The 23030-nt window shown below is 48.6% G+C and overlaps 7 protein-coding genes across 7 annotated transcripts; 2 read left to right on the top strand and 5 right to left on the bottom strand.

Moving 5' to 3' along the window:
- Positions 1 to 12: 12 nt before the first annotated feature.
- Positions 13 to 382, bottom strand: LCP9604111_5347 (uncharacterized protein; the record flags this gene model as incomplete). The annotated part of the gene is made up of 2 exons (XM_039073147.1): positions 13 to 298; positions 360 to 382. 2 exons carry the CDS (start codon positions 380 to 382, stop codon positions 13 to 15), a joined length of 309 nt encoding a protein of 102 aa, XP_038928809.1.
- A 4689-nt stretch (positions 383 to 5071) lies between these two features.
- On the top strand, positions 5072 to 5406 carry LCP9604111_5346 (uncharacterized protein; the record flags this gene model as incomplete). The annotated part of the gene is made up of 2 exons (XM_039073146.1): positions 5072 to 5132; positions 5186 to 5406. 2 exons carry the CDS (start codon positions 5072 to 5074, stop codon positions 5404 to 5406), a joined length of 282 nt encoding a protein of 93 aa, XP_038928808.1.
- Positions 5407 to 5728: 322 nt separating this feature from the next.
- On the top strand, positions 5729 to 7232 carry LCP9604111_5345 (uncharacterized protein; the record flags this gene model as incomplete). Its single annotated transcript, XM_039073145.1, has 4 exons — positions 5729 to 5956; positions 6049 to 6656; positions 6758 to 6926; positions 6993 to 7232. 4 exons carry the CDS (start codon positions 5729 to 5731, stop codon positions 7230 to 7232), a joined length of 1245 nt encoding a protein of 414 aa, XP_038928807.1.
- Positions 7233 to 7737: 505 nt separating this feature from the next.
- On the bottom strand, positions 7738 to 12782 carry LCP9604111_5344 (uncharacterized protein; the record flags this gene model as incomplete). Its single annotated transcript, XM_039073144.1, has 10 exons — positions 7738 to 8737; positions 8783 to 9284; positions 9335 to 9432; positions 9486 to 9637; positions 9689 to 10264; positions 10322 to 11010; positions 11059 to 11240; positions 11312 to 12317; positions 12382 to 12510; positions 12557 to 12782. The coding sequence occupies 10 exons, from the start codon at positions 12780 to 12782 to the stop codon at positions 7738 to 7740; spliced, it is 4560 nt and encodes a 1519-aa protein (XP_038928806.1).
- Positions 12783 to 13244: 462 nt separating this feature from the next.
- On the bottom strand, positions 13245 to 14849 carry LCP9604111_5343 (putative UDP-galactose transporter; the record flags this gene model as incomplete). The annotated part of the gene is made up of 4 exons (XM_039073143.1): positions 13245 to 13541; positions 13630 to 14610; positions 14682 to 14711; positions 14781 to 14849. 4 exons carry the CDS (start codon positions 14847 to 14849, stop codon positions 13245 to 13247), a joined length of 1377 nt encoding a protein of 458 aa, XP_038928805.1.
- Positions 14850 to 16210: 1361 nt separating this feature from the next.
- Positions 16211 to 18463, bottom strand: LCP9604111_5342 (uncharacterized protein; the record flags this gene model as incomplete). Its single annotated transcript, XM_039073142.1, has 1 exon — positions 16211 to 18463. The coding sequence occupies one exon, from the start codon at positions 18461 to 18463 to the stop codon at positions 16211 to 16213; it is 2253 nt and encodes a 750-aa protein (XP_038928804.1).
- A 2367-nt stretch (positions 18464 to 20830) lies between these two features.
- On the bottom strand, positions 20831 to 22800 carry LCP9604111_5341 (uncharacterized protein; the record flags this gene model as incomplete). Its single annotated transcript, XM_039073141.1, has 6 exons — positions 20831 to 21193; positions 21241 to 21250; positions 21427 to 21483; positions 21533 to 21606; positions 21663 to 21746; positions 22705 to 22800. The coding sequence occupies 6 exons, from the start codon at positions 22798 to 22800 to the stop codon at positions 20831 to 20833; spliced, it is 684 nt and encodes a 227-aa protein (XP_038928803.1).
- Between the last annotated feature and the right edge of the window lie 230 nt (positions 22801 to 23030).

Genomic DNA, 23030 nt, shown 5'->3' with positions numbered 1-23030 from the left:
ATTTCCAGCTCTTTATACTCCCTCAATGAGTGCTTCAACTGCTTCGGGATCAAACGGAGCAGAATCTACCTCTTCACCGCCATGATAGAGAACCGTTAAGGGCATCTCATCTGGACTATGCGCGGGATGAATAAATCCACTATCCACAATGACAAAATCAATCTCTTCCCCCCCACGATTTTCATCCGCCCCCAAGAAAACAGGCATAAATGGCGACTCTCCCCCCATCCAAGGAGCCCAGTAATGCACAACAACTGGCTTTAGGCTCTCCGTAATAGCTTCGAAAACTTCCTCGGGGCTAAAAGAAGAAATGAGGGTTAGTCGTATAAGCAGGGAGTTGAGGTGAAAAGCAGGCGTACTCTTGCACAATTTGGACTGGCATTTTGAGAGGATTAGGCTTGGGGCTTGGATTGAATTAGATTGAGTCTTGTGGTTTTCGACCTTATGATAAGGATGGTAGATGCTGGAGTGGGAGAGAGGGGTATAAAGCTTAATTTATAGACAGATCTGGGCGGCTCAGCTTCCGTTCTCAGCTTAGATTTTCAGCTGAGCCATGAAAATGGTCTGATCGTCCTTCTCTACGTCATCAGTGAAATTTGCAACTTGCCGAGATATCGATAAATTTGATTTCGAATAACTCCGAAGTATGAAGCAATGTGCGCAGTGCTACTGTACACGGGCGGAAGATCTGATCAGTAGTATTGACGATCTTGGCAAGAACTCAACCTAAATTGGCATCTAGAAGGGGCAAGGTGTATGCCGATCATGATTTCATTGGACGGACGACCCACAGTTTCTTCTTCCTCGCGGCGTTCGGCCCTCCCGAGGAGATGGTGATCGCTCTAACCCTAAGCGAACCCGCTGAGTTCTGCAGTGCATGACGTAGATATAAACCGCACATCATTCCTGCTCTTCCAAGATATCCGCAGTTCAGCTGAAGTTCTAGTCGCCACTTTCCTCCAATCTATTCCGAAGAAAATTAGAGCTATTGACCACCGTACAAACAACAACACCGTGTTGAACGTGACTCCGTTTTTACTCACAATATCTGTTCAAGCCACTTACGATCCAGACTGTGACCATACCTTTCCTCGTCTTTATCACATAGTTAACGTTAGTTAGTTAGTCAGGGGTAGGTCAGCCGGCCGTCAACGCAACTCGTTTTCAATACAACTTCTATTACTATTTTAACCACCACCACCATTTCTAATTAAGATTAGGCAACCGATATACCCTTACATCGAATCCCTACTTGGCTTTTTCCTTCTTTACTATTTTATCCCCAAATTTTGCCCTTAGTCACAGCTTAAGACAATCCCGACAAGCGTATTATACAAGTAGGCTCCTTTAGAGTGTTAGGCGGGGCAGATATAACGAATAACTGCCGCACGAAAATAGTATGGTTTTATTAATACGCTTCGTATGCTACATAGAGAGGTATAGGTTAGGGAAATTGAGTCGACGTCACACTAGGGCGGGACGATTTATTGCTGGGCTGCAAAACCACATGACCGCTTAGCTTACTCGAGTCATTTAGCCGGCAAGGCGGGTCTGTCCAATGCCGGAAAGTGTAATCACCGTAATTTTGACGATCTACCAGAAATACATGGACAAAAGGTGGTGGAGACCAACTCCTACTGGATTAGGTTCAGTGCAGTCAGAGCGGGGCGCCGGGAAAGAAAGCGTGTGTCCAAGGGGTACGGAGTAGTCTGTTTTCGAATTCTACTGTAAGGTCATGGCGACGATAAATAGCATCGGGAGCCCCAACCAAAAACATCACCTCTCGCCCGAAACAATGCCTCTCATCTCTCGTCAGCCAACGCACCGCGCGGGGGACGAACTTGACAATTCAGACGATTTTACACCATTGATTGGACCCCCATTATTACACATACGGTTGACTCCGACAGAAAGTTTATGCCTAATGTCTAAGGTAGAACAACACCGCAATTAGGCAGGAGCGTGTCGAACCTCCCAGTCCCAGTCAATGTATATTCCATTAATCAACACGATTCTCACATAATGTTATCGACATCGGCTCTGGGCTATCTTCCCAGTGAACCCGCATCTATTGGATGATTCGGCTCCACGATATACAAATCCTTTGTTGAATGTACAGAGAAAGAAAAGCATGTGTGTGTTACAATACTAGTTGTCCTCTCGTCTATCTTACTAAGAATTTGAGAATAGGATTATGCTTAGACATACATCGCAGTGTTTGTAGAATATAGCTTCAAGGCAATAATGTATATTGTGGGTCATCTGGAAAGATCTTGTGGTAGGGGAGATCTGAGAGACGTCAAGGTGCCATGATGTAACATGAGTTGATTTACGCTGGGTAATAGACACAGAATCTGACATCAAAAACACAAAGCAGTTGGAGTCTGACATTGTACCGCATAAATTGTAGACCTTTATTGTTATTTAACTTTGGCTATTAGGGCAAATGAAGTCGCCGGTGACAATGACATTATATATCTACAGATGTAAAGATATAATGTCTGCTAGAAAATGCAGTGCAAGATCTCTGGTATTAGAACTATTGAATTAAAGGAAATGATATATGTGATTCTAGGTATAAGATATAGGAAACTTAGTGGAGTCAAGATAATGACGACCAGCGGACATTTCCTGGTAATCCATGATGGCCTGCTTATCCCAGCCAGTCTATGGCAAAAATTCTAATTGAATATAGGCAGGCTGTTTGCACTGGCGGTGGTCCCGACGGTATAGGGCGTAGTACAAGACCTAGCTTCTTTTTAATATTGGTCTTCCAAGTGGAGGGGAGGTGGGTGGGAGCTATGAAACTTCTCGAGACCGGGACTGTAAGTATGAAGGCTCTTGTAAAGACTCTGGGAAGCGACGTTAGCGTCAGGCGAGATCTTGGTGTAAGGTTTATGAGATGCATGGATTGTACCGCGAGTGCACGACAGGTGCTGAGAGATACATGTTCACTCGGAAGCTGTCAGGTTTTCGGAAGTTGTGTTTGCTGGCAAGGAGCTCGAAAGGGTGAGGGTCACGAGTGTTGAAAGTGTACACGAGTATGTGGCCGACCACAAAGAGAAGGTGTTTTCGCTAGTAGGGGCTAAGACGAATGATTTCTAGGAGCTTTAGTTTGGCAAAGCTGCTAGAAGAAGAAGACATTGTGCGATGTATGAAGGGAGTTGACTGCGCGAGTAGCAGATTGTGGGGGTGATAGTTCAGGGAAGTGTAGTGGGATATGTGTTGAAGGAGGGTACCGACTGTGTCGAGATTAAATTAATGATGGTGTGGAATTCGTCGATGGAGAGGCCGACCGTGTCGAGAAGCGGGTTGCTCACGGTATGGAGTGCGTCAAAGGAGAGAATGGGAAACGGTTCGTTTGCAAGTAAGGACTTGCACAGGTATATGACACAGCTAGCTGGCATATTGTGAGAGAAAGGCATCTGTTAGTCGATGATGGGCGCGTTGATACGAGAGGCATACGGGGTTTCATGATGGAACTTCTACAGCTTTCTTCTTCAAACACCCGGACAAGCCGAATGATTAATGAAAAAAAAGAGGGTTCGCATCGACCGAGGGTAGTGTAAGCCCAGTGACACAGTGCAACGAGGCGTATGCAAGCACAGAGGCCAAGTCGCGAGGTCCAAAAATTAGTATAATCATGACGTTCTGCAATGCAGAACATTCAGCGATTAAACTGAATAGAACAGATACTACACTTGATCTAAGCCAGAGGCAAAGAGAGCTGAAGAAGAAAGAAAAGAAAAGGAAGTTCCGGGGGCAGGGCCACCTTCTTATACCCCCCTGAGGGCGGTGGGTACCTAGAGGCAGTACCCGCAAGGCGGTGCGGCTCTCCGGGGCGGGCCGAATACCGGGTACTGCACGTGGTGTAGCACGTGCCACAGTAGGAGATTCATGCATGTACGTATATACACCTAGGCATACATTTCACTACCGCAATGAAACAAAAAGAATCCTTTAAGAACGAAAATTCCATTTGATAGGCGAAAGCCGTTAATTGGTCCTCTAGGAAATTTTCTGAACGACTGTCCTCACATTCTCACTACCGTTGACGGACCCTGAACTCTTAGCTGTGTACCTAGTGATAGTTTTAGCAATGCTCCCAGGCGCCATATTAACAAGCAAACTTAGCGGCGAGTTGCATCTCTACTTTACACCGCTCCTTACTCGCGCTTTCCAGATTTTCACAAACGGGGGCTACCATAACATTCTTCGGCCCCTTTTTACCCCGCTCCGCGCCAAGTTATATTTCTTATTTCCAACAAGACAAGACATTCTCTTATCATCTTTATAACTAATTTGAATCCCCAGACCTGGGTTGTCCTATGATATTTTACTCCCAATTAGTCTTCCATTCTAAAAGAATGTCGCGTCCCGAAGACTCGCAACGAGCCTCAGTGATCGCTTCTTGCGCAAACCCGTTGCCTGGCAACGTTGTTAGCCAATACAGCAAACGAATTATCAGAATCTCTGATCATCAAGTCGTTAAATGCGGCCCAGATGTGATAAGAGAAGAATTTGAAAATCAAAGGATAGCTTATGAGCTTGTGGACAGCCGCATAGCTCGTATCCCACGTGTTTATGATTTTTTTTGCTGACGAGCAAGACTGGGGTTATATTGTGATGGAATTTATAGAAGGAAAGGTCATCGATCCTTTAGAGGACGTTAGCGCTATACAGAGGGTTGCCAGCATGCTGGGGCATTTCGCAACATTGAGGTATAATATCCCTGGATCACTTTATAGAGGCGCTTGTCGTGGCCTTCTATTCCCTCAAACAGAAGACCTGGTTTTCGACAGTCTTAGCCGGATAGAGGAGTGGTTCAATAGCCGGCTTTTTGCGCATAACCCGAACTTAGATTTACAGGGCTGTGATCTCGTGCTCTGTCATCTGGATATTGTACCTCGAAACATCATATGGCAGGAAGATGGCTCCTTGTGCCTTATTGATTGGGCATCTGCGGGCTTCTACCCAAGATTGTTTGAGTTCTGCATGCAGTGGATATTTGATGGAAAAGATGGAAGCTTCAATTCCCTTCTCTTGGAGTCTGTGGATCCTTTATCAGATCATGAAATGGCGCAGAAAGAGGCTATTCTGTGTGCGTGGAGGAACATCCAAAAGTATCCCTTGTAAGTCTCAGGGAGCTCCAGGTATTCCTCGGTTAATGCTCACCTGCTTTCAGCCGAAACAAAACGTCAAAATCACCCCAAAGATTATCGAGACATTCGACGGATTTTCTCCCCATACCCGCTCATCCTATGCCAGATTACCCGCCTGAATGGTATGAAAAGGCTGGGTGTTAATGCTCTATACCGCCGAGCCCCACATGTTCTAGAAGGAGATCAAACTAGTACTCAGATACGGAATTGCAAATTGCCGGTTCGCATTGCTCGACTTCGCTAAACTTTCGCCGAATTCATGATTCGGATTTTGCACAGAGAGCACAAGCTCTTGAGAGGATGTTAATTGTCCAAGTATGTGCAATTTACTAGAAACTAACGGGGTAACAATAGAACAGCCTTGGAAAAGCAGGTTCGCCGAACATATGCTGACAAATGATAATATGGTTTCCCCGGTCATGTGATCTGGGTATAAAATTGATGACATAATATATCCGAAATTGTGCAATCTGATTTGCGGGGACGAACTGTGGGGCCAAGAGATTGGCCCGTTTTAAGCTTTTCAATCCCCTTGCTAGGCTCGATCTCTTTTACATCGCACAGTCATGTCGGCCTCAACGCCTGAGGAGCCCCAGTCAAATCCTCGTTTCTTATTCCACCAACCACGCGCCCTACAATGGTTCGAGGATGGGAAGTTGATGCGCCGTCAGGATGGTGAGCGACAAGCCGGGCGATTCGAGCTATTCCTCGATCTGCTCTATGTCGCGATCCTGTCGAACTTCGCCGATACCCTCGCTGAAGACATCTCAGGTGCCAAACTGGTCAAATATATTGTGAGTTGGCCGCCCTTCTACTATCGGGTCCACCATCGCCTCCACTATCCCATCCACTTTCAGACGCGATAGATAAGCTAACACGCTCACAGCTGATCCTGGCGCCATCATGGAACGTTTGGAGCGATCTGCGCGAGTTGATGAACGCCTTCTACACCGACGATCTCCTACAGCGCATCCTGATTCTGTGGGTCATGGCCGTACTGGTCGTATACGGCAACAACGCCCCACTCGTCGACGAGGAGATCGGTGCCATGCGCTCCGCCGTGGGATCCTACATGGTCGCGCGAATCTCATGCAACCTCGCCCACGTATTCTACTCCTTCGCCAGCTACCACCACCGTCCGCAGCAGCGCCTCTGGGTTGTCCTTTCCAGTCTGTCACTATGCATTTACATCCCACTATACTTCGAGTCAGTCTCGATCCGCGGCAAGATCGCGGCTGCTGCTGTCGCTATCTCGGTTGAGACCATGGTTTGGATTCTGTGCTACTCGCCGGCTGGTAAGAAACTCCTTCGCGTCAGGTGGTCGACGGCAGTGGATATCGCTCACGAAATTGATCGGTTCTCTGCATTCTACATCATTGCGCTGGGCGAGTTTCTCTATTTGATTATTGTTGGCTCCTATGCTGCAGTTGGACTCAATAAACGCCTTCTGCGAGCTGTTTGGACATTGGTTATTGCGTTCTGTTTGAATTGGCTGTATGCCCACGCCGATGGCTCATTAAATACCACTCACCCCTGCGGCACTCGGTTTATACAGCTTTTTCCTGGGCCCTGATTCATCTACCACTTATTGCCAGTCTGCTAGCTGGCGGACATGTTGCGGCACAGTCAGTTGCCGAGAAAGAGTTCGAAGCTCCACAGCGCTGGCTCCTTTGTGGCGGTCTGGGTGCAGGCATGATCTTTTTGTACGTGTTTGCTCTGCTGCACAAGTCCAATGATGAATCGGGGACTTTGATCTTGGACAAGGTAAGTCAACGCCCCCTCCGTCTATTACTTGCATCCCACCACGCCAGTCACTAATGTTTGTCCTAGCCTTTCCGACTCATCATGCGCCCTGCAGTCGGTATCATCACGATCCTTTTGCCCCTGGCTGACCACCTGAATGCAACTGACGTGTTGTCAATCATCATGGCCTTGTTTGTGTTTACTCTAATTTGGGAGACTATCACTTCGCTCAAGAAGGGTGCCTGTTTCTGGGAGACCTGGACAGACACGGACTACCCCGAGGACAAACCCGAAGTTCATAATGCCAAGAACGAAGGGACAGTTTGAAGTCCCATGTATTGCGAGCTTTGGTCCGTCCATTCACAGTCTTACCATGGGCGAAACAATGCCCTAAATCCCGGTCGTCTCTATATTGGCAACCGGACTGTTAATGTCTACTAGGATATGTATATGCTGTTATGTTACGGATGTCTAGATCGACACTACACTTTTTACGATAACTACTGTACTTACTATTCAAGAAATGTGTGCAGAAAGAGATAATTAAACTTTAATTTATTGTGGTTGGTATGCTATAATCACAGCTCTACACCGTCCTTCAGGGTGCAAAAAATTAGAGAATATCAATGCAACGAAATTCTCTCAGGATAATTTCATGCCGAGAATTATAAATGTCAATGTAGCATAGCACAGTAGTGTATATAAAAGTAAAGCCGCAACTTGCACCAGTTCAGTAACCCAGCACCATACATACCAGCACGCAAAATAAATCCTAGAGATGCGTAAGGGGAAAACAAAAAGTTCCGCCACTTGGCCAGCATTTCCCAATCATTTAGATAAATTTGATAATATCCTTGAACTCGTCAAGCAGATCTGTTCCGTCGTCAAATGATGCAGTCAAATCTATCCCACCGCCGATCATAGGAGAAACAGCAGCACCGGGAGAAACAGGAGAGACAGGAGAAACAGGAGACGCAGGATGCTCGGGGTTCAGTGGTTGTATATCGTTCAGGTAGTTTGAAGTGTGGAACTGCAAAGCCGAAACGAAGGGACTTTGCTTCACTCGTTTTTTGTGGTCTTCTGTTCGAGCTTCGACTTGACTCGCCTTCCGTTTTAGATCGGGGGCTTGGTCTGCTTTTGTTGAAAGTGGAAGCGTGTTCAGCTTGACAGAAGACTCCTTCTTTTTTGTCGTCATTGGCAATTTTGTTGAGTCTGGAGGTGTGTCGTCTAGAATCTCGATTATCTCGTGTTGTTTGGGGGTTGATGGCTTGGTTTGGTCTTTTTGCGGGACGGCGGACCGTGAAGCGTAGAGCAAAGGCTCGAGGTCTATATGCTTCGTTTCAATGATTGCAACATCTGTGATGTTTTTCTTTGCCTGGCCATTCACCACCGGAGAAACTGATGTTCTAAGCCCTGGTCCGCTATTTACGAGAAGTCGTGATGGAGACGGTAAATCGTCGAAGTTATCGTCACCATAGTCACTCGAGAGGAGATTCATTGGACTCATTTCCCAATCCCTCTTATATGAAGGATTCTTGTCCCTCTCCGAAAGGACAGACTTCTCTCGACTTGGATTCTTCTTTGCAGCCTGCGACATCGGCATTTTCTTAGGCTTTGAAACACGGTCGTCATTCTTAAACCCCGTGACGCGTTGTTTGGCCACTTTGTTTCTCGAAATCGAGTTACTGGTTGGGGTTGCCTTTGTGATACTTGCAGAGATAGTCATTTGATTGAGACCAGCTTCTTTTGGGGCCACGGGGACGGCCCGCTTCGGTACCTTCGGGGGTTTCGGGGGCTTTTCCAGACCCTCGCGGCAACAGAAATGTTTGCAGCTGAAGTTATTAGCTTGACAATAAAGAAAGTAAAGATTCTCAAACCTTGTTTTGTCTTTGCATTTGTGGTTGCAAGCCCATTTGCCATTCGCAAGTCTGACTGGCTCGTACTCAGCCTCTGGCTCGTCCATATCAACCGCCCAGTCTTCTTCTCGGGGATTTGAGACCTTCGGTATTCTCTTAGCTGTGCTCGGTGGGGTTGAATCCATTGAGAACCAATCTATATCATCAAACTGTTCAGGATGTGGCTTTGTAGATTCCTTAGCTTTGCCACGGCGTTCATCCACAACGAGGAAATCATCGAGCTGGAGGTCATCGCCATCAAAATCGTCCACATCCCACCGCGACTTTGTCTTGACACTGGTTATATCTCGTCCGTGGGGACGAGTCGTGTTGGTCTTTGGTTTCTCTGCGTCTTTAGGATTCAAATTCCCCTTGAGATGACACGAGGTTTCAGTAATTTGGGCCTTGGCATTCTTATCCCGTATAGCAGCAAAAATGTGAGATGGCAGGTTAGGTTCAAGCTCAGCTTGTCTCCACGTCCCCGCTGGATAATTGTCAGCACGAATAGTTTTTGTTCATGTTCAAAGGTCTTACCGATCTCATCACACATAACATCGCAGATAATGACATGCTCCGGACTCGTCAAGTCAGCGGTAAATTCAATTTCCAGTTTTTCCTGGAGCTTATTCGCACTGGAAGAATATCAGCGTTTGCCTATAACGAGATAACTGGATGAATATCTTACCTTGTGCGTCTGAAATCGATTATGTGGCCATCAGACCTCTCTATCATGCAACACACGTAAACCGGACGACGTTGAAAGAACGTCGGAACCTTGTCGTTCATGAACGCGACTTCAACCTTGAATCGGACATTGACACATTTAAATTTCACTTCCTATATCCCAGGTTAGCAAAATGACATTTGTCGCCATATTAAGTTGCAAACCTTTCCAAGCATCTTCACAGAAACCCTCAGTTTCGGAAACTCCTTCAATCTCGAGAGCAACTTCGATCCGAACGGCGGGTTCTTGCTAAGAACCATCTCAATCTGATGAGGCTCCGCACAATCCAGACCTTCGATACTGGTAATCCCAGCAGCAGCCAACTTCCGGACTGTAACAACACCCACTTGCTCGATCTGTTTCATTTGTAGGGGCGAGTGGTCCCAGACCTTCGCTCCGAAGCTCCGAGCGAGTTCCAGGGCATTGCGGGTTGCGATTGAGTCGCCGCGGGCGATTTGACAGTCGATCAGACAACGGATTAGTCGGTTGACATGCGCGAACACTAGACTTTTGTCTTGCTGGAAGGTGAATTTGTGTTTCTGTAATTGCTCGTTATCGGGATACTCAATTGCCCCTAGCTCAGATTGAATGAGTAGTGAGACTTTGTGGGCCGGGAGGGCTAGGTCGACTTTGATGGGGAAGCGAATGCCAGGATCACGGTTGATCTCTCGGTAGAGTGGTTTCTCGCCGGCTTTGAGGCGGATCTCGCGGAATTCTTCGCCTTGTGCAATCACGGTGAGCTGGACTAATGTCAGTCAAGATACTTCATTTCAACAGCGCGGAAAGAATAGGCTCACAGTCTCGGACAAGGTCGCTTGTGGCCTCAGCGACAGTAGAACTTTCATAGTCTCGAACTGGATATAGTACCGAGCCATAGCGTCGCCAAACTGGGTCGATCGAAGGCTCTCAGCTTCAATCAGACCGCATTTCCGAAGAAGATCGATATCCTTCTCACAGATCTGGCGAAGCAACTCATCCTCGTCTTCCTGGTTTGCACCTTCTTTGAGCTTGTAGTGCGTCGGATTTCGACGAAGCCTAACAAACAAGAATGTCCCAGCGAGCCATTTGACAGCCGATTCGACGTCCGAGATATTCCCCAAGCCAATCTCAGCGTTGAGATGATCAATCAAATTCAAATGCAAGCAGCTCTCCAGACTCTCAGACCCCTGAACCAGTTTCTCATAGTGACTTACACGTTCCTTCCTGGTGAGGATGGCCGCTGTTGCACTATCGTCGAATTGAGGTCGGCCCGCGCGGCCCAGCATCTGCATCATCTCCAGATCCGAATACTCCTTGCAGCCTCCATCTTGCCAACAGACAGTGTTTTTGATTATGACGAGGTGGCAAGGCAGGTTAATTCCAACTGCAAGTGTAGACGTGCAGCATATGACGTTGATATGCCCGTCTCTAAAGCCTGTCTCGACAGTGTGGCGATCAGCGGGGCCCAAACCAGCGTGATGGAATGCTACACCAGCAGCGAGTGTTGCTATCTCGAATTAGCTGTGTTTCTTTAGAGTAAGTCTCTGAACCATACTCTTGAGATCCTCATTATGAGCCTCGAGGCGCTTCTTGGGTTCCTTCCAAAGCCTGGCAGGTGGATTCGTCAATGTGTGAAGGCGAGCCAATTCTTTCGCCGTCGCAAGCGCTGAGTTCCGTGTGCAACAGAATATCAGAATGGGCTTCTGGCATGAATGCATTCCGATCACTTCGGGTAACCTTTTCAAGCTCCAATCAGTATGCCAACGAGTAATTCAAAGGAAAAAGGCAGAACAAAAAAGGTCACATACTTCGAACCGCAGACTTTATCAAATGCAAAGTCATTCGAGTTAGACGCATATCCATAGACAACCTTCTTCAAAATGACGGGACGAAACTCTTCACCGAAATGCTCCCGGTGGGCAGGAACATGCTGGTTTGTCGCATCCTTCCCAAGCCAGGTAGCAATATCCTCGGAGTTAGGAACAGTCGCACTCAAAGCCACAAACCGCACATTCGATCCAATATTCTTCATCCGGGAAACCACAGCCTCGAGCGTAGCTCCGCGCGTCTCCTTCAGAATATGTACCTCGTCAATGAGAAAGAGCTTCACGAGCTGCATCAACTTCATATGATCTTTCCATTTCCTAGTCATGCTATCCCATTTCTCGGGGGTCGTGATGATAATCTGGCTACTCTGGACGTTGCGCAGCTGCATGTGGTCCGTGTCTCCGGTCAGTTCTGCGCACTTGAGGTTCAAGCTGGAGAACTTGGAGTGCCAGTCTCGAAAGCGCTCGTTGCAAAGGGACTTGGTAGGTGCTTGGTAGACTACTTTGAAGCGTTCGTCTTTGAGGGTGTTCAGGAGTCTGCAGATGGCCAATTCCATCACCACTGTCTTGCCGCTGCCGGTTGGGGCGGATAGGACGATGTTGTCATTGCTGTTGTAGACGGAATGGAAGGATTTGGATTGAATGGCATTGAAAAGTGGGAAGGGGAACATCGAGCGGTAGTTCTCCGGTAGGTCATTCACTGATACGAGTACGATCCCCCGCACAGAGGATGGGATATTGCTGAATAGGCTTTGACGTTGTCTGTTTCCAGTCAAAGCCTCTGAGCCCGCCTGGGCGATCGGTTTCTGGGGTGAGGATTGACTAGTCTCATTGCGGTATGGGCCACGATTCGTCTCAAGGCTGCGCTGTCCCATCCGTATCCCATTCTTCTTCTGGTGGAACGAAGCCAACGGGCTCGAGGGAGGCCCTAAAACAGTGTCCGATGAACCGGGCCCATTCCAGCGAGAAGAAACGGTACTCGAGCTTGCTATTACTTGTTAATTCCGAATCAACAAGACAGGAACACTAGCACGGGTATACAAGCAACTCACGCTGAAAGAAACGAGAGACATGGGATGTCTGTAGATCAGGATGGCGAGATGCTTGAAGCGGTGTAGATTGAGAAACTCCAAATCCCGAATCCTGATTCTCTATATCCTCTGAGGCTAGTAGTTCTAGGTCTGGATTCAATCAGCACCCGCCATGATGATAAGCCGGCAGACTCACCAAAAGCATCCAATTGGGGGTCGTCATCATGAGCTGATGATCCCAGGCCACTGGAGGGCTTTCGGGGAGATGGGCTGCTGTATTGTGGCTTCTGGGAGCCTTGGATGAGTTTCTCGTTGATGATCCTGGTTATACTACTATTCTTGGACGGGGAGGAGGCATTTGTGCGCCTCTGGGAAGGCAATTGGAAGGGTTTGAAATTCGATGTCTGATTATTTCTCCGCATCTTGAGATGCGTTCTCGATGATTGGGATTGAATATGGGGTTGTGGTGATGAATTTTGAAAGTGCCTTGGTTCCAAGGTCCATCATCCCGATAACGTGACAGCACGTGGGCGAACCCATGCCTTTGTAACATATGCATATGCTGCAGCAGTTTCTTCTCAAATCAGTAAGAATAGCAATTTTCAAGTATCGTGGGGTATATCAAAGTCTTTCATTGCTTCGTATATATGCATACATGAGCCAAAACCGGCAAACATCTTGACAGTAAGAGGGCAAAATTTGGCAGCGAAGAGTAGCTACGCTCCAAATTGGGAGCGGCACCAAGCATAGTAAATGGGCTTGCGACAGGCGGCTTTCTTGAACACCGCACTTCCACCCGCATCTATCAAGTATCCAATATCATTTCCCGTAAAGAGCATCTCGTCAGGTGGGCCAATAGCAATATGCATAGCGAGTTACAGTAATCATTTCTCATCGAAATAATTCGCGCTTGCATTCCGGCTAGAGCTTACTCTGGTATGGCCTGGTGCTGGTGAGGTGGGACGGGAGGACGACATGCCGTCAGAGAGGAAAGGTGAGGTTGGAAGTTTGATAGAGAAGTCATTGGAAGGCACCACAGGGGAGCCCTCGTCACCTGCGGGGTCCTTTTCGTAGGCGTCGATGCGGATTGGAGGCGGACGCAAGGCACCCATCACAGGGCTGAAGGTCGGGTTCCCATAGTAGTGGGTTGCTACCAGGACTGCAGCCGAGCCCAGGAGGAACTATAATGTCCCAGTCAGTTTTGTTCATAATTCATGTCGAGGGCGCATCTGAAACAGAAGAGAAGTGTTTGAGAGGCAAGGAACTTACGCTTGCATTGACCTCAAATTCAAATAGCCAGATGCTTCCCACAATGCTCAAAATTATGTTGGCAGTTGTGGCGAAACTCCTTGCATCCTTCTGCGCGTGGCTGACGTAGAATGCAGAAACGATACCACCCAAGGCCTGGAGGATGATGGTAGACCACACCGCCCAATTGTAGCCCTGGAAGAAACCATCTTCGGCGATCTTTTCACCATCCCGGAAGACAATCCCAATGAAGAGAGCCGGGAAAACGGAGTAGACGGCTAATTGCACATTGCGGACCCACAACGATATATGGTTCGAGCTGTCCTTTAGGACTTTCTCGAAATAAATCCCCGCAAGCCCAGAAGCCAAAGACGCCCCAATGGTCGCAAGGAGACCAATTGTGGGGTTCAAGTGTGGGTCAGCCGTCAGGATGTCCTCCTCAATGCCCTCGTATGTTGCAGACCGCTTTTGCAAACTGCTGCCAGAACCAGCACCTTGCTTGACAGCTTTCCATTCCTCCAGGGATCGAGGGAAATAATGGCTAGTATGATCATCCTGCAACATTTGCTCTGGGCTAGCATCAGGGATCTGCACCAACGCCACGCCCACAATGAGAAGCAAAAGCAGGCCCCACTTGCGGGGAGGGATGCTCCGTCTCAGGAGCATCAGGCCAAAGACCGCAGTGGTAAGAAACTTCAGCTGGAATGTAACCTGGAACGATGCAGCTCGTAGGTTCGAGAGCGCAATGTACAGCAGGGAGTTGGACAAGACGTCGAGCCCGGCAGGGATAGCGAGTTTCCAGCTGTCACCCGAGAACACGGCGCTTGTGAGGGAGAAGAAGAGGGAGGTGGCGGGCATTGAGGGTGGGGCGGTTTTGGAGACGTCGTAGAGTGCCATTGTGAGGGAGATGGCCAGCTTGACCACTTCGACTAGGAAGACTGCTGTAGAGGTCAGGTAGCGTTTACCACCGGCGGGTGGCATGACTCGAGAATAGTGAGCTAGCTATAGTGTAAAAATACAATTAGCCTTCTCATCTTCCTGTCACAAGAATCTACACGCGCAGGATGACTTACCAGCACAAATGCAGTGGATTCCGCAGTCAACTGGAAGGGAACGAAGTCAGCGAACAGTGCCCAAGATCGCAAAAGCTGTATTCCCCAACAAGCTCATACCAGAATCCATGGCGCAACATTGGCCGCAGCTCGCAGCCCAGACGGCTGACGTTGAGCGCGATCTCCCATAACGAAGTACGTGTTCCCTATAAACAGCGGCTAACGTTTCCGCAAAAGGGGCACGCAGTATGTTCCCCAATCCGTGAATGTGGTAAATGGGCTCAGTTGAGGCAGCGACAGGAAAAGTGTGTATGATGATGTCCTCCGTAGAGCAAACTGCAAATCCCAACTCGCGAACCAGGGGTGGGCTGGTCTGGAGATCTTCCCTTTTAGGTCCGGATAGGGTTTCCCGAGGGCGATCGGAGGCGACGCGAGTGGCTGGGAGGCGAAGGAGAGAATGGGCGTCGGCTGACTCCACTGTATGAATGAGGGTTCCGAAGAACTTGGAAAAGAGCTTAGAAAAGAAAGGAGAGGAAGATGATAGAGTGCTCAAGCAATAATCCGGGGTTATAGACGAAAAGGTCGGCGGTCAAGGAGTGGATCACTGCTCACCAAGGGTTCGACCTTGGAAGTTGTCGCGTGAGGTAAGTGATGTGTACAATTCCGGCTGTGTACCTTTTGTGGGTATCTCATATCACATTTAGAATGTTCTGTGTGGAGTACTGGATTTTGGGAGAGTTGTTGATGACGTCGAGCTAGCCAGACATTATTCACAGCCATTGTTATTCTCCTCGCATGTCGTCATTCGTCGATATTGTCTATTTCATATCCAAGATTGGTTATCATGGGCATTTATAGGGATCTACAAAGACATTGAACAAGACAAGATGTTCAGATTCTTCAAATCCTAGCTCGCCAAGTAAAGAGCTTGTATAAGCGGCCAACTATCTTGCTTCTATATAAATGAGAAACTTACAACAAACACGGTGATCCCATTAGGAGGTTGATATAACATTCCAAGTACCCTAGTATTTGAAATTCTAGAAGAGAGATATATGAGCGGCGAAAACTGAAAGCCCAAAGTCCCAAATGGCCGCTATACACCGCGATACCCGACTCAGGCTAAGCTAGAGCGCGGCAGGAATTATGTGAAGAATCGGGCAAGAAAATTGCATGAGTTCAGTTGATAAATTGATGATCATTGGGGATATTAATGATTATGATCGTGAGCCGGAAATGATGAGATCGTGAGAAAGGCACGAAAACCATCCAAGTAAAACATGATAGCAGGTGCAGAAGCCCGCGAGTGAACGCTAATCCAAAAAGAAAAGAATAAATAGTGAGAAGACATAAGCAAAAGGGTCACGTAGGAAAGGAATAAGAGGTCTATGTGGTTGGGTAAAGAGAAGCTTGGAGCGAAGTGCTGCAAGTCAAGGAAATGCAGGCAAGACCGTAAAAGGTCATTTCAAGTAGGAATAGAGAGAGATAGAAGGGTGAAATAGGAAATGCAAGGGATGGAATGAGAGTGTCTGGTATCAAGGGCCAAGCGATCAGTGCACAGGAGGGAGATTGGCACTTTCCTGGTTCCAATCAAAGTCGAAAGACCAGAGAGGAAGGCCGGTGTTGCGTTTTGACTCACCACCACTATCCAGCAGGATAGCCTCGCTACTATCGGTGCGACGGCGGGTGTGCTGCTTCTGCTCTTGAGGGATAGCCGGTGGGGGCCCTCTTGGGGGCTTGGAAGAGGGAAGCGGCGAGAAACGATGAATTGGCAAAGTGGGGGTCAGCGGCGAAGCACCGCTGGTGGAAGGAGATGGCAGGCTTTCGGAATAGTCCACACTGAGACTAGAGGAGGAAACTGCAGTGCGGGGTTTCCATTCACTATCCGAGCCCGAGCTTTGGGAGGGCGTTCCATCTTTGTATTGGGTAGCACCCTTTTCTGACGGTGCATCGAATGGCGGGAATACATGGCTGAGACGCAAGAATGAGGTGTCGGATCCGCAGAAAGAATCGCGCGATGGGCCAGAGGCTAGCGATCTTCTATCCGCTCCGTGCGCATTCAACAAACTGGGTGTGACCTTGCCCTTTCGAATACGCATCGCCTCGAGGAGATCCTGCTCTTGGCGGGTCACGGCGATCACACGACTCCTCCGGTTCAACTCTTTCAACTCTGCGGGGGTACGTAGAGGCTGCTGTGGGAATTGCGCCAGAATGTCATCTGGGATAGCGGGAACTTCGCTCGAACGGCGGGTTTGCGTGGTTCGTCCAGATTTCTGAGAAGACTTGCCATTCGAGGATTGAGAAGCCTTTCGTGGGCGAGCTTCGAGCACTGGCAGGCTCTTTTCGGTTTGGCGGGAGCCACGCGTGCTAGTCGAGAGTCTCCGGTCAAAGCGTTTCGCCGCCGTGGCAGTGGTCGCGTGGGCAGTAGAAGCCGTGTAGAGCTGGGGCTCATATTCGTCGTAAGTAGCCACACTGTCTCTTCTAGACTTGTTTGTATAGCGCTTGTCGGTGGTTGGAGTTCGGTCCTCATCCTCGTCCTCTGAAGAAGAGGAAAGGCAAAGCATACTGGTGTTTCGCAGATCTTTGTTCTTCAAAGTACTTTTGCTGCCCTTCTTGGTCAACGAGCTCTTCTCGCTCTTTGATTTTGACTCATTAGTCTTCCACGACTCCTGGGAGGTACTCGCGACGCGACCACGGTTTGTGTCTGGACATGAGGGAGGACTCAAGTACGTCTCATTAGGTCGAGAGGAGCTGTGAGGACGTCTTGAGCTCTTGCGAGGTTCCTGGGGGCGTTGCTGTTCTGGCCGTAATTGCTCTTGACTGGTAGTATACGTGCTCGAGCGACTCAAGAGTGATCGTTGCCCCTCATATCTATCCAGGGCTATATCAATCTCACTCGTTCCTACTGTCCGCTCAAGCGGTTGCTCCAACCACTCGTTACTTTTGCTCTCTGCAATCGAGGGCAAATCGAAGTGATCAAGACCATTTTTGGGTAGGTCATTCTTGGTGATTGAAGATCGAGGGGGAGGTGCGTCGTATCTCCTCGTGGTGGAGTTGCTCATGCCGCCGGTCATCCTTTCAATCTTGTTTGAAGAAATATCCGGGTCCATTGAAGAGACAGGGGAGGGCGAGTTGACCATCCGGTGGGGGGACAGAAGTGTTTGGGGTTGGGGATTCCGCGGCTTCGGGAACAAGACGGAAAGATCAATTTTTGAAGGACGCATCTTCCGCTTGGATTCTTTCGGTGATTCTTGAGGCTTCGTGTATGTCACTTGGGGCTCACTGGAGAGTTCGTGCCGTACTCTCGGCTGGAGTCCACGGTTCTTGGGTGATTTAGGCGATTTAGGCGATTTGGCCGATTTGGCCGATTCTTTCGAGCTGAAATAGGAGAAAAGGGTGGACGAGGAACCGGAATGGTGAACCTTTTTCGAAGACTTGGGAAGCGGCGGCGCGGCCTCCTGGGATCGGAAGTCCTGGCCTAGCAGAGGCGATGAAGCCCGTACGCGAAGGTTCTGATCGGGAATCAAGGTATTCTCTGAAGAACGCGGAAACGGAACCAGACCGGTGCCTTGTCTAGGAGCATTATTCGGCTTCGCAAAGCTCGGTCGTTGTACATTTGGAGGCTCCTGCCACCCGCCATGTTCCGTGGGAAGTGATATATCGGTTCCGAAAAATCTTTGGGCCTTCGAGGTTCGTCGGTCGACTCGGGTCTGTTCCTGGGTGTTCATTGGTTCGTGTTGTGCCGGTTTGCGACTCGACGTTCGAAGTGGCACATGGACCGGTGTGAGTTCTCGGTGTCCCATGGTGGGAGAGACAGAGCGCAGTTCAATTGCGCATGAATCGTATGATGCGAATGGTTGGACTGAATGCGCAAATTGTGTAAGCGGGGGGGTTCCTGGTTCAAGTATCTCGCTTCGGTTGAATCTACTCCACTAAATTAGTTACTTAGTCTGCAATTTAGGGGAAATTGGGCTGAACCGCAACGTACCCAGAAATAGAAAGAAACGTTTGCTGTTTAAGGATTGACTCGGGACTGGGGAAGGGATGTATAGATTTGGTAAAAATAAAAGATCCAAAATGCGTGATCAGTTGGGATTCGGATGTTTTTTGTACGAAAGCGTCGAGTGTAGTACAGAACAGGCAAATGAGTTTGAAAGATTTCCTGTTCACGCGCTTAAAGGGGGGAGACTCCACCGATGTCTTAAAGAATCCTCATAGGCTGAAAAGCAGCGTTTCATTTATTCCAAATTTAATTTCGAGTGGAGCACGGTCTCTCGAGAGTTGATCGACATATAATATTAGAAATACTGGAAGTACGGAGTATATGGATACGAAGTTTTAGGGCTTCGTGTAGGATGTGATATCCAAGGTTGTGATAGGGGTTATGTATGCTCTAACCTACATATCATGCTATATAACATGCATTTGCATAACACTATTATTCCTTAGTATACTCCGTACATATACTACTTCGAATCTTAACATTTACCCCTTACTGCGGTATCTGCAACCTAAAAAAATAGTCAACGCCCACATCAAGAACGTGGCATTGTCCGTGAGTTTGCGCTATCGACGCCTCCCACGAGGTCTGCTCACGTCCTTGCCGTCGCTAATTGGAATTATAACTCCGTCTGCTCCACTAATTCAGGTACCAATCCGCTTGTCCTATCCACTCACATGGATGCTTTTTCCTAAAACACACACAGCACGGAGCTATCGCCAGAATGTGGAGTCTAGTCAAGTCTAGAGCCACGAACTATGGAGTATCCATATTTGAGCGACACCAAGTCCATAGCTGGAACTTGCGGTCGCGTCTGAGAGCAGATCGACAAATCGATCGTTTATCAATGCGCCGGAGCGAAGTATTCTGAGATCTTGTTATTCAGAACCGCTCTAATACGATAGAGGCCCCCACTCGATGTGCTCCATGACAAATACCAGCCCGTGTCCGGAGGATAAACTCCGTAATCGCCCCCTCGAACCCTGGGCAGTGATGTTTCGACTAAGAATACTCTCTGTTCCATGGATACACGTCCAAAGGCCCAGGAACTGGCAATGATCGACTTGCATGCGGGCTCCTTTCGGACTCCACCTTTCGCATGTGCTACATACTCGGGAAGATACTGAGACATGAATCTGATCGTTTGCGACTGACAGTTTAACACGGTTTGACAATTCACGGGTGTCACCAAGATCGCGAGGGCGCTTTTATAGGGACCTTACCTATATTGTAAGACTCGGTGTCAAACATGCGAGCGCAATTTCTCAAAAATAGGAGGCACAAACACTATAGACAAACTTTGTATTGAATCAGCCCATGTGCCGCGTCTTTGACCCACGAGGCGGAACAAGCAGCGATGACACTCCGGGGCGCAATTTCACTCAGATCGAGATCTCCGAGATCGATTGGACGAACGCCGATCAACCTCCGTATACGTAATTAGCGGGTTTCGGTCTGCCGCTCCGACTCCGATATGTAGAACAACAACACATCCTTCGAATACTCGTCAGACACACAAAGACAAAAGAAAAGAAAATACTCCGAGCGCCACATTCACCCCAAGCGCAGTCAACCGGAACAGCTAGTGGTTTGGTAGGCGGCTAAGTCGGATGGTCATGCGGTTAACCCCTGATGGTCGCCAATAGTCGACTCCAATAGCCTAGTCTCGTCCCAGGGTTTCGGATACGCCTCTATTGTCGATCTATTGTCTTCGGTGCAGATCATGGAACGAAAATCATGGAAATCAGGGAAATCCTCCACATTTCACATCCCACTTTCCAAATCGTGAGACTTGACATCATTTTGGCGCAAGAGTTCAAAAAGTGCATAAAGTGCATAAAATGCACAAAATTGCCTGTACATCCATACCAGCATCGACCCTCCCTATCAATCACGTCTCGTATCCGTTAGCCGAAGAATACCAGGACTATGTAAAATCTTCTAAATACACACTCTACTTTGATCTCAGATTCTCAACACAATCCCGCACTCGGAATGCCACTGCCTGGTGGTCGAGATATCCCTCTGTTGCTGCTTCAATCAAGCCTTGCTCCTGATATTCTGCCAGCCCAATGTCCTATAACCCCTGATCTACATTGATTCGGAAATATCGCTTGCTATCATAATGCTGTCGCCATTTAGCGATGAATCGCTTCTCCGTATACTCAGTTTAGGTGACGAGACTTGGCAGGGTTTTAGAAACAAACTTGAGTAGGTTGTCCTCCATCGCCTTCTTCCCGGGGTTGCCGGTGCCGATCAAGATAAAGCACTTCACCAGCGGCTTCAGGTCACCTGTTTCTTCATACCAGATGTCAGACGTTTCGTCTTCCACTTCATCCACGGGGTTTTTGCCCCGAGCGTACCATCCACGAATTTGCGTGCCCCAATAGACACCGGCTTGAAGAAGGTTGTGGCGGCGGAGGTTGCGCAGGCGGCCTGGCTGATGGTGGCCGGAATTCCAGGCTTGTTGCGTATGGAATAGCTGCGAAGGTGCACGATCTCCCTGGTCTCCTACGTTATGCTGCAGACGAACCTGGAGCCGTTAGCAGGATACGGGACCATTAGCTCATATACACTTACACCCGGCAACCTGGGTCAGCTTGATGATTGAATAAATCGGTCGGCTTAGCTCTATAGCTATTGATGACTTCTTTGGTTGCACCCTCGAGCTTGTCGGTATCGAATTGGGGCTTAATCTTACCAAAAAGGCTGGATACGCCCCGTTTTGAGGGTTTGTCAAAAATAATTTTCGTAAACTTGATGTACGCCATAATACACTCATCGACATCCATCCCCAATCGACCTAATATAATTGCAATCAATCTACATCTGTAAGCCATCCGATATTATACCATGGACTGAATCAACCCACCCGCCTGTACTAGTGCCGCCTAGAAGGTCAAACACCTTGCAGGGTTTCTTTGCGGGTGCACCCTCGGGGCGTGTCTGGTTCAGTCAATCCATCAACCCTTCAGGATGTACAGGGTCGAGCGTCCGGGCACGCCGCCGCCATCGAGGGACAGTAGGCAGAGCCCGGTGCTGTCCAGCGGGTTCCGCTCCCCGCCGTGAACAGTTGCTGCTGCTTGCTGCGAAACCTCTCTTCAGTCCGGTAATATTGCTTGCAGGAATGAGTTATAAGCATAAGGGCAAAGCATAAGGGCAAAGCATAAAGAGAAATGGTCATCAGTCCGCTAGCCTGGGGATGGGCAGTTCAGCGAAAGGGTATTGGGCTGATGGCTATGACCAACGCACCTCACCTCAGACACATCACATCCCTTGGGGTCATTCCGCTCCACTCCTTTAAAGACGGCAGTTGATTCGTACACATCCACTGCAGACCTGCGTTACGCTTCGATGATGGTTGCAGTAGCCAATCCCTGCTACTCATGTCATCCTCGGTGCACATTTCCATCTTTCCTTCAGTCTTTCAATTTCTGCCGTACGAGTCTAGACACCACATTTCCAAACAGTCGTTGGACATGAACGTGCATAAGATAAGGCGGGTCGGACCGACACCATCCATCCGATGGAATTTTGCCCGGAGAGATTTTGCCCTGCTGAGCCAGAGACTGAAACTCGCTGCAGCCTCGCAGTTTAATCCCGCGATTCCCCGGTTCTCAGGTCGCCAAGAGTGCCAATTGTAGCGCCCGTTCAGTCGGGGGATAATATAGATGCCATAGAGTGCAGGTCAAGGGCGGGGTTGAGAGGGGCCTAGACATAAGCCTCCAGGCAGATCTGCCACAAATAGGGTTAGATCCACGTGACACGTGTAAGCCAGTGGTCCACCCAACCCAACCTACATACTAATTTCATACAACATATGCATATCTCAGCCAAAACTCCTTTGAGTCTGTTTGGACATGCATTTCTTGTACGGTCCTGATTTATACATAAATCTCACATTGGCAATCCCCTCGTTCGTGGTTGTAAATATGGAGAAGGCCTTCTACGCCGAGAGGGGAAGGTGCTTCAACTAGGTACTTTCAAATGTCGTCGGAAAGTTCTACTTGGGAGAATGCACGTTTGTCTCTCCGTTGTACTTACCCTCGGCTCGTTTCTAACGTATATCTTATCTGAAACCCTGATCTGGCACGTTGGAAGCAAAATATTAGCAAGCCTCGCAATCGTCTCGTCGCCCATTTGCTTCTTAGAGTGATTGTGGTCGGGTGTCTACTTGAAGACTCTGTTAAAAATTTGAGCCGAGATTTCCCTATCTGCGAGCTTAAAATGCACTTTCTTGTCTGTGCGCCCGGGTCGAATGAGTGCTTCATCAAGATATTCGATGTGAATGGGAATCCAAGTTCGTCAGAAGGGAGCACTGCAGCGTCGTTAGCTTCCTCCACCGAAGGAAAGTGAGCCTCGCCACCGGA

Source organism: Penicillium roqueforti (assembly GCF_015533775.1).
Source record: "Penicillium roqueforti strain LCP96 04111 chromosome Unknown scaffold_12, whole genome shotgun sequence".
Lineage (NCBI taxonomy): Eukaryota > Fungi > Ascomycota > Eurotiomycetes > Eurotiales > Aspergillaceae > Penicillium > Penicillium roqueforti.
Note: the sequence above shows the minus strand (reverse complement) of the source record. Positions and strands in the feature narration are given on the sequence as shown.